General features: G+C 33.6%; 1 protein-coding gene across 11 annotated transcripts in view; it reads right to left on the bottom strand.

The window, feature by feature from the left end:
• Positions 1 to 519: 519 nt before the first annotated feature.
• Positions 520 to 10,444, bottom strand: part of LOC107739081 (tropomyosin alpha-1 chain-like) — a 25,419-nt gene continuing 15,494 nt past the window's right edge. For 5 of the 11 annotated variants that reach the window (XM_016551068.1, XM_016551070.1, XM_016551071.1 and 2 more), the window contains 3 exons: positions 9,097 to 9,159; positions 8,808 to 8,877; positions 520 to 1,327 (listed from right to left, as the gene is read on the bottom strand). In XM_016551068.1, coding sequence (XP_016406554.1) covers positions 1,245 to 1,327; positions 8,808 to 8,877; positions 9,097 to 9,159 — 216 coding nt within the window. In that variant the 3' untranslated portion in view covers positions 520 to 1,244. Of the gene's footprint in view, positions 1,328 to 4,879; positions 5,134 to 6,886; positions 6,970 to 8,807; positions 8,878 to 9,096; positions 9,160 to 10,444 lie in introns of those variants that run through there. The other 6 variants (XM_016551064.1, XM_016551065.1, XM_016551072.1 and 3 more) reach the window with 2 other exon arrangements.

Genomic DNA, 10,444 nt, shown 5'->3' on the forward strand with positions numbered 1-10,444 from the left:
ATATATATATATACATACATACATATAATTATACATACACAACATATATTCATAATTGTGTAATATTTATATTAGCCATTTTTATTCACGTTAAGTGGATTCTTATAGCATTCATTTTGTCAAGATATGCTGAAACAGTCAACAACAACCCTGAATTTGTCCAACTTAAAGCTCAATAATAGTTTGTTTACAGTTTGAAATAGCCGCCATCAGATCGCCAGTCAAAACACTGATAAGCTAAAACGTCACCTTGACATTATCATGCAGCACTATTGCCAACAACACAAATGTTGCATCAGTTTGAACAGTAAAGCCTCAAGAAAGACTTTGGCTGAAATGGTCTGGTTTTGTAATCAAGTGGTTTTAACCGTCTGAACGCATTCGGTTACTTCACACACCTTCCAACTGCTTAGACATTACAACTGAAATCTTGTCTCCAGTGAGACATTTATGCAACAGAATCATCAAATATAAAATTTGAAGCACTAACACCTCAAAGACAGACCCCAGGCTTTAGAAAATGTCAAACGGAGTGGTTTTATTTATATTTATTTTAGCTTTGTACATTTCTGTATGACATACATTTAATACACCTACATTTAAAATGACTAAAATGAACGAGGCACAACCAAATATGATTTCATCATATTTTTCAAATTCAAAACGAGCACATTTTGAACCACATGGTTTTCGGCGTAAGCGAACTCAGCAAAAAAAAAAAAACACGTTGCCTGACATCTCGTATCAAAACGGGAGGGAAAACAAAAATAAATAAAAGTTGGAGTGTAAAGAAGTCCCTTTAGGGCTAAATATTGGCACAAAGACTGATATCCAAATTAGAAAAAAAAAGTGTATATATTTAATCATAAACCACTATAAGCTACACACTGCTAGACATCCGCCTTCACAGTAGCACCAGTATACATAGGACAATTTAATCCCACGTACACGATAAAAGCAAAACCTTTCAATTTCAATTCAACTTGGCTTCAGACTCGACGTGTCCACTAGAACCGTTATGTGCATATATTGAAGTGCAATTGTTGCTAACTTTGTTTCACTTGTGCACAACCAGAATAAAACAAACATGTACCATAATATTACATAAAAATAAAATAAAATACAAGGAAAACTAAAGCTTTTGTAACAAATGGCACATGTTACTCAATCTGATAATTGTCAGGATGAAAAAAAAAAAAAAAAAAGACAAAATGCAGACATCGTCATGATTACATGAGCAGGATTCACATGTTATTCAGCTCCAATAGAGTCTGTTCCAACATCTGGTTCATATCGAGGGTTTCTTCTTTAGCATGTGAGAGTTTCTCTGTTAGAACATCAAGTGAAAGACATGTTAATATCAATGCAAAGCATGTAGGCAATAACATGCAGTGGATGCCTTGAGCATAGTCCTGTAACATACATACTTCACACACTCGGTTCATGCTTTCATAGAAATATCCATAGCAGAGATACATTATATATACACATAGTGATATACAGGTGTTAATATATAAATGTATAACGGACACAGTTAAAGAGTGCTGACTCTTGCATACAGCAAAAGGCATTAGATGACATCCTGATTTAAGTGGTAGCCATCCATTATCCAAATGCTGCCTTCAAGTCCTTCTGGGACGAGTTCGGAAGTTGCAATTTAATGATTTTGGTTTGCAATAAAACGCATTGATCAATTTCTCTTTCACTGAATAACAACGCTAGGATGTTTATTCTCTTTTTCTTTCCACGACATAATTCGGAATAAAGAATAGAATTTATACAATGCATATTAATAATTTAAAAAAAAAAATTTTTCAAAATATATTATTATTATTATTATTATTAAATATAAAGTGTGAACAAAGTCAGGAAGGGTTATCCTTGACAATTAAAACCCCTTAACTGTCACCGTCCCACCTGTGGGACGTTTGGCGCTCTTTTTTTGTTGTATTTTTTCTCTATCAAATCTTTTAGTAATCATCATAAATCATATATCATTTGAAAGATTAGAAGCCCAAGATTTAATATATTTAAATATCTAAATATATTAAATTTATAATATATTGTTTAAATATTTAATATTTGCTGTATATTAAATTTTACATGTAATACTATAGTTTAAATATTTTAATTAATATTAAATTGTGTATGTGTGTATTATAAATACACACTATGTAATAATTTTATATTTTAAATACAAGGATGGCTTTGGATTTTTTTCTTGAACAGTTTTTTTGAACAGCAAAGAGAAAAACAATGTAATAAATAAATTAAGTATTTAAAATTAATGTATAATTTAAAATTGGTTTAAATATTAATTTAAAAAAAAACAATAGTGCACAAAATGCAACATACCAACAATTTGTTATTTTGTGGTAAATCTCAACTTGTAATCATGATCTTTCCAACATGACTTGAAGGCAGCAAGAGAGTAACTGTTACAAAAACACGTTCCTTGAACCTTCATTCACAACAGCATTCATTTTAGACACCATTTGGTGATAAGAAACAAAAAATAAAGTCCACTATATTAGTCCTCATTCAAGGCCATTCTTAGCTCGTTAGAGAGAAGGCGGTTTTTCTCGAGTTGCTGGTAGAGATGGTCTACAGGAGCAGAAAGAGAGAGAAAGAAACAGAAAGAACAGAGTGAAGAAGAAATGAGAAGAGCTGGAGGTTAGTAGCATTTCATGGTTTACTCAGACTCAAACCAACCTGGAGGAGGTGAATCTGATGGGATTAGACAGCAGGACACAGAGCTGTTTGGAAGAGCTCATATATACTCACTAGCAGAGCTCAACAATAAGAACGGCCCAGTGCAACAGCAGTCATACAGTGAGTGTGTGCGGCTGATGGACATAGACGAAGTTGTTGCAAAATTGTGAAAATTACTTGTGACGGTCTTGGAAATGTTGAACAAATCATTAATTTCAGGAAGTAAATCACCGTATGCAATCATTTTCAGTTACATTATACCCATATTACACAATTTCAGCTATTAGAAAAAATATTGCGCTTAACAAAATTTAATGTAAATTAAAAATATACCCACAAATTAAAAGCCTAATAAAATTAAGTATATTTTATTCAAGAGTAACTGCTCGAAATGTAATATATATATACACATTTTTTATTTATTTATTGGGGATGGCAAGATTCACCAATTTGCATCGGTTCATCAGCATAAAAGTTAGCAATGCAATACACTGATCTAAAAAAAAAAAAAAAATTGTGCATTGGATACAAGTTGATCGCGATGCATCGAATCTAACATATTTGTATCAGTAAAAAACTGATCTAAAAAAAAAAAAATTGTGCATTGGATACAAGTTGGCATTTGTATCGCGATGCATCGAATCTAACATATTTGTATCAGTAAAAACTGATTTATTTATATATAATTATTAGTAGATGCACTATACTTTTATTATTTAGAAAGTGACCAATAATTTGTGACCAATATTTTATATGTAGCGCGTTCTCTCATCACCTCTGCTGTTACGTGAATATGACGCATCACAACACTACAGAGACCGAGGCGTGTCCTGAGAGTCACACAGAATATAGATTATCATGGCAGTGGTAGAGCTGCATCTTCCACCAAATAATTATAATGAACCAAAGAAATAAAAGCAAATTATCTATACCATATTGAATTGCATGGCATCATACTTTTTTCCACTGCATCGTAATAGGGGTGAATCGTATTGCACTGGTAGTTACTTCATATGTATCTTTAATGTATCGTATCATTGGCTATGCATATATATATATATATATATATAAACACACACACACAGTATATTCATGCCACAAAGAAAGTAGAAGGGAAAAAACCTTATTGTAGATCCCTAACTAGGATGGGATGACATTCACCGTATTTAAATTTGAATTCTCATGCCTTCGTAAAATATGTAAACAGCAGATTGGGAGCTTAGAGCTGACTTTGAGAAAACAAAAGCAGTCACCCGAAGTGAAAACGTCTATTTTCACTAGTGACAACACATGCATTTGACGATAAAATGCATAAAACACTTAAAAAATAAAACCATAAATAAAATAAATAAAAATAACTCAAATTTATATATACATTTTACAACTTTAAAAATGTAACATTTTTTTTAACTGTAAAATTATGAAATATGAAAGATATCTATTGCAACACTGCTGTCCTTCAGTAAGAAGTGGGGAATGTTTTAAAACACCCTTATAGCAACAATTGACCCAGATTAGGTATAATAATAATAGGGTGTTATTACATAATATAGAAATATAACTTTTAGATTTTCTGAAGAAACGGTTGCTAGGGTGCTCCGAATATTAGACATAATATTCCCAAATGGCTCAGATCTGCTCTCTTAATGCAAGTCTATGAGATCTCTCCTCAACACGCAGCACAATTTGATGTATGATTCATTTTCAGTGGCGTTTAATACTTATATTTTGGTTTTGGGGTTTGTTTAAAACCACAACCCTAAGTATTGGTGATGCTAGCTTGTGAAGCCTCTCCATTCGCAAATTGAGAGAATAGGTTTATCGGCACAGGTGAATTTAGGCAGAGGTGGATACTTTTTTTGTTGAACATTTACTACTAGTGCAGTAACAAACACAGCTTATAAACGACAGGTAATCATGCGGTTTAATGAACAGACGTTAGAACAGAATTGACCGTCATCTACTTCCATGAGAAAACCTGATTAAAAAGCCACAGATATTTGAATAGTAGGAGAGAAGGAATTTGCCTAACATGTAAATATGGGGAAACCAACGTGCAGCGCTTTAGGAACTTTCCCCACATGAAAATATCACCTTTATTAAGAACCAAGAGCTCACGTTCTCCTTGCTATAACGTCTCATATATTAACCATAGAAGAAACCCATGACTTCTACCAGTGCTTCTGACTTTATTAGAGCCACAGCAATAAAAGCACATAGAACTGAAAAGAAAATAAAGAACAAAAAGGACAAAAATGAGATGTTTACATAGTTTTACATAAGGCCAAAATAATTAAAGGTTCTGTACAAGAATAGATGGATAACAAAACACAATGTAGAGGGATGAGAGGAAAAGAAAGGCTGGAAAGAGCAGAGTGAAGTCATTCAGCCGGCGGGACGCGTCTTTGATGAACAATTTATCTGCGCAGGGAGGAAAAGTAAGAAAAAAAGGTGATGGAAGGGACAGAGAAAGCCATCAAACACAAGAAGAGGGAAGAAACCACCACATACAGGAGCCACGATGCTTATTTATTCTAGAGTCTCCATTAATCTCTGATATCAGAAACATATTCGGCTAACGCTATATCCTTGATAAATGCTGAATGGCCATAGAGGGGAGCCAAACAACTTCACGGCTGACTTACCAAGCAGCTCACGCTCCTAAACAACTACTACATATGACACGACAGATACGATCAGAAAGCATCTCTACACAGCAGGCTGTGGGCCTGTCTTCTGAACAGAAGACGACCTTGTTAGTAGATCAATTTTACACCAAAGGAGAGGAAAACACCACACACAGGAAGTCACTGAGCATGAAACGCTTCCCACTGTAAAAACGTGGAGCATTTCTGACTATACATCACTTGCTTTGGGGTTAAGACTTCACAGTACTGCCAGTAGGGCTGGGTCATATAGTCCATCTTTAGAAAGCTCTCTATATTATTGTGTTATACAATTACTTGTTTAACTTTCATAAAGATAGTTAAATGACTTTGAGATTAGATGGATTTCTTAAGTCAGAATAGCAGCAATATCAGGAAATTCAGTTCGCTTTCATGAATCATTTTTCAGTGAATCGGTTTAAACCGACTTTGATTCAGTGATGACTTTTTTCCCACAGAAATCCCGGTGTCAAAATGTTTTCGTTAAAAATATGCCCTACCTTTTCAAATGTTTGGGGTTGGTAAGATTTCACTGTTTTTGAAAGACGCATGTACACCAAGAAAAATTGTGAAATATTACTACAATTTAAAATAACAGTTGCTCTATTTGAATATATTTTAAAATGTAATTTATTCCTGTGATGCAAAGCTGAATTTTCAGCATCATTGCTCCAGTCTTCAGTGTCACATGATCCTTCAGAAATCATGCTAATATGCTGACTTGGTGATGAAGAAACATTTCTTAATGTTGCAAACAGTTTTTGCCGCTTAATATTTTTGTAAAAAAAAAAAAAAAATTTATTTACAAATCTTTTAATATGTTCCTTTAAATGTTTCAAAAGAACAGTAATAGTAAACAATTTAATGCATCCTTGCTGAAGACTAGTAATATTTTCTATCATTTCTAATCTAATAATTAATAATATACATTTTCATATATTTATTAATTTATATTATTTTTAATTTTAGCATCTTTACTGAACTCAAACTTCATTTATTTAGCATTTAGTGGAAAAAATATTTCATTTTTTATACTTTTTTTTTAAACGTTTTCTCAAACATTTCAATATTTTAATTTAATATATATTTAAAAATTTTTATTTAATATTTTTTTTACAAATTTTTATTTTACATTTATATAACAAAATATAAATAAACTTAAAGCTGTATCACCCAGCCTTAGTAGCAAAAATGTAACCAAAGTTTTGAGTTAGAAGTTTTGTTTTCTCACAAGATTATTTAAAAAAGTAATGCAATAGTTATGAACTCAAATCACAAAACTCCTATACACTGACTCTACAAGCCATGGCCTTAACATTAACACATGGATGGATTTGCAATAAGCAAAATACTTCAAATACCTCAAATAACAGTACAGGAACCATAAGTCTTGAAGAGTTACAGAGATAGAGTTTTAAAAAGAATGAAGATACAAGACCTTATTTAGAGCGGGTGAGAGGGGAATTATGGGTAATGGGGGAGGGGCACAGGCAGAGACCGCAGATGAATTACATTGAAGTCATGTCGTTGAGAGCGTGGTCCAGCTCCTCGCTGATGGCTTTGTACTTGAGTTTCTGGGAATACAACTCATCTATCGGGATTCAGGACGGTGTGTTTGATGGAGGGGAGACAGAGAAGGGTGGAGAGGAAGAGGTGGAGGGAAGGGATAAAAACAGGTGCAGGAGTGAAGCATCCAATCCAGTGGCAAGACAGGCCCCGGTGAACAGAGTGACAGACAGCGAGAGGTGGAGGGAAAACAGAAAATAAAGTTAAGGAGGAATGGAAAGGAACTGAAACACAAGGCAAAGACCATGACACATTCGTCAGAGCCACCGTGAAATACCAAACTGGGTCGCTCGCAGGTCACTTACTGAACAAGATGTTAAATGAAATCTGTCATCATTTATTCACCCTCAAAACCGGCATGACTTTCATTCTTCAGTGGAAAACTATTTCATTTCTGCAAAACGCCCAGAACACTCTTTTCAAGCCTGTTGTAGCTCTTAAATCTCATTCAATTCAGATATGGCTTGTCTAGATGTTATTCCAGGTGTCACTGGTTTCCGTGTTTCTTGTTATTGATATCAAACCTCCATGTCGAGAATATTTTGCATACTTTTTTATAGTGCACAAGTCATACACTGCTTTTACAGTATGTTTTACAGTATGTCAAAGGTTGTGTTAGCACATGCCAATAATATAAAATAAATTCATTACGGTTTAAAAATTTGGGGTCGGTAAGATTTTTATGTTTTTGAAAAAAGTGTCTTATGCTCAGTCACCAAGGCTGCATTTATTTGATCAAAAATACAGAAAACATTTAAAATATTACTACAATTTAAAATAACTAAAACTGTTTTCTATTTGAATATTAAATTCAATTAAATAGAATTTTAAAACGTAATTTATTCCTGTGATGGCAAAGCTGAATTTTCAACATCATTACTACAGTCTTCAGTGTCACATGATCCTTCAGAAATTATAATAATTTGCTGATTTGCTGCTCAAGAAACATTTCTTATCAATGCTGAAAACAGTTGTGCTGCTTATTTTTGTGGATACCATGATTCACTTTTTTTTCAGGATTCTTTAATGAATACAAAGTTTATTTAAAGGGTATTTATGTAAAACAGAAATCTAATGTAACATTATAAATATCTGAACTATAACTTTTGATCAAGTTAATGCGTCCTCTCTGAACAATTTTTTTTTGTGTAAAAAAAAAAAAAAAATGAACAGTTTTTTTTGAACAGTTGTGTAAATATTCTTTCATGGTGATTTTATTGTCATTTTGGGACTCATTATCAGCTCCTATTATGGGAAAAGTGGGAAAGAAGCCCTCTGGGAATTCATATGTGAACTTTGTTCATGTTCCACAGAAGTAAATGAAATCAAACAGGTTCGACATGAAGGCGAATAAATAACAGTTTTCATTTTTGGATAAACTATCCCTGTTAAGGTTCTTACTGATGCCTCATTGACCAGGATGTTGAATTATCACAGATACATTAAAGTGCAAACACGGCAGTACAGTTATGAAAATTAACTTGAGCTTGTGTAAATCCAAATGAGCAGGACAGGAGAAGACTATTTAACAGCAGCTCATAAAAGCCTAATCGAGTTTAAATGCTGCGTGTAATTACACCTCAATAACACGGGTGTCATCTTATAAAACAATGTGAAGTCTGTGTGTGGATCTGCACAATGACTGGTCTCTTCGCAAGAAGTAATGCTTAACTGTGCGACTGAACGATAAGAAAGCTGAAAGAAGGCCAGTAGGGCGGAAGGTTTGAGGAACAGAATGACAGTAGAGAATTAAAAGGTTGAAGGCTTTATGACCTGAAGCTCTGAATACTTCACAATCACACGCATGAATAAAAATGGGACAGGGACTGAAATTACATGAATGAATGAAAATTAAAGTCGTACCTTCAAGGTCATCAATGGTCTTCTCAAGCTTGGCGACTGACCTCTCAGCGAACTCGGCACGGGTCTCGGCCTGCAGCAGAAAAAAAAGTCAGTCATTTCTAGCTAATAAATGATTTAAATGCCCAGAACATTTACGTTTTTTTTTTTTAATCATATAAATAATTATTATATGTGATGTATACACCATGATGGTAATCTAAAACTATTTATATAGTCAAGTAAGACTTGATATACTAGCCTCCCCTGGACAGAAGGATGACTAAATATCATGTGATAAAGATGTTCATACCTCCTTCAGTTTGTCAGTGAGGACCTTGATCTCCTCCTCATATTTGTCTTCTTTCTGTGAGTACTGCAGACATCAACACAAACCAGCACACATGAGCACTTAGCACTACATTAGCCCTCCGCTCAATAACACACTTAGGCTGTTTGTTACGGCACATAAACCTGATTTTTCTTACCAAGTCTGATCTCTAGGACTGACCACCTTTTGTAAATGACAACATTATCATGGACAGTGTAGTCAATATTCAATTATATCTACTTCGGTTGCCATAGCAGTGACTTAAGTACCAGCAAGAAGTTTAAGAGTAGTTGTAACTGTAGAAATTTCACATACACACACACAAAATTGATATTACCTTTATTTTGATTATTGATAACTACTGAGAGTCATGTTCAAGTCAAAAATCACAGTTACCAGTCAGTGTCCACTGTCAATCTGAAAATTAAATGTATGTTTAGACTGTGTAGATATGTATAGGTAGATGCCACATTCAACTGCATCAGACACGATGACGTGTCCGCTATCTTGGAATGTTATCTTGCTCAATGTGTCATCACTCACAGTAAAAATCAATGGGTTTTCCAAGATGCCACTACATTGTGCAGCCTCGGGTTGTAAAAACCACTGACATGTAAATTATCAAAGAAATGTGACAACTTTTCACAGATGAGAATGTGTTTGTTTTTAATATGTACTAGGGCTGTAAAAACGATTAATCGCTATTAATCGTATCCAAAATAAAAGTTTGTTTACGTAATGTGTATGTACTGTGTACATATATATATATATATATATATATATATACACACACATACATGTATACATTTAAGAAATACTTATATATATATATATATATATGTGTGTTTGTATGATGTATGTATATATAAATATATAAATATATTTATAAATACACAGTACACAGACATATTCCACAAAACTAATTTTTAGTCTGGATGTGATTAATCGATTTGACAGCCCTAGTATTAAAGGGGTCCTATTATGATTTTTCACTTTTTCAACTTTAGTTAGTCTGTAATGTTGCTGTTTGAGCATAAAAAAGATATACAAAGTTACTAAGCGCAAAGTCCACTTCAAAAGGTGATATTTTATTTAACAGAAATCACTTTTCAAAAACTACAGAGAACGACTCGTTTGGACTACAACGCATATTTTCCGGGATTTGTGATATCACAAAGATCGACGAATGGGACGAGACCTGGTTGAGCTGCACTAGAGAAGGCAACGAGTGTTATCACTATGTCGGAGACACGCTAGCTTTCCCAAGGCAGACGAACTTAGAGTGCTTACAATCATCCGGGTTTAAATCGTGCTCAAATTGATTTGATTT

This window comes from Sinocyclocheilus rhinocerous, unplaced genomic scaffold (assembly GCF_001515625.1).
Source record: "Sinocyclocheilus rhinocerous isolate Xijiao unplaced genomic scaffold, SAMN03320098_v1.1 scaffold675, whole genome shotgun sequence".
Classification (NCBI taxonomy): Eukaryota; Metazoa; Chordata; class Actinopteri; order Cypriniformes; family Cyprinidae; genus Sinocyclocheilus; species Sinocyclocheilus rhinocerous.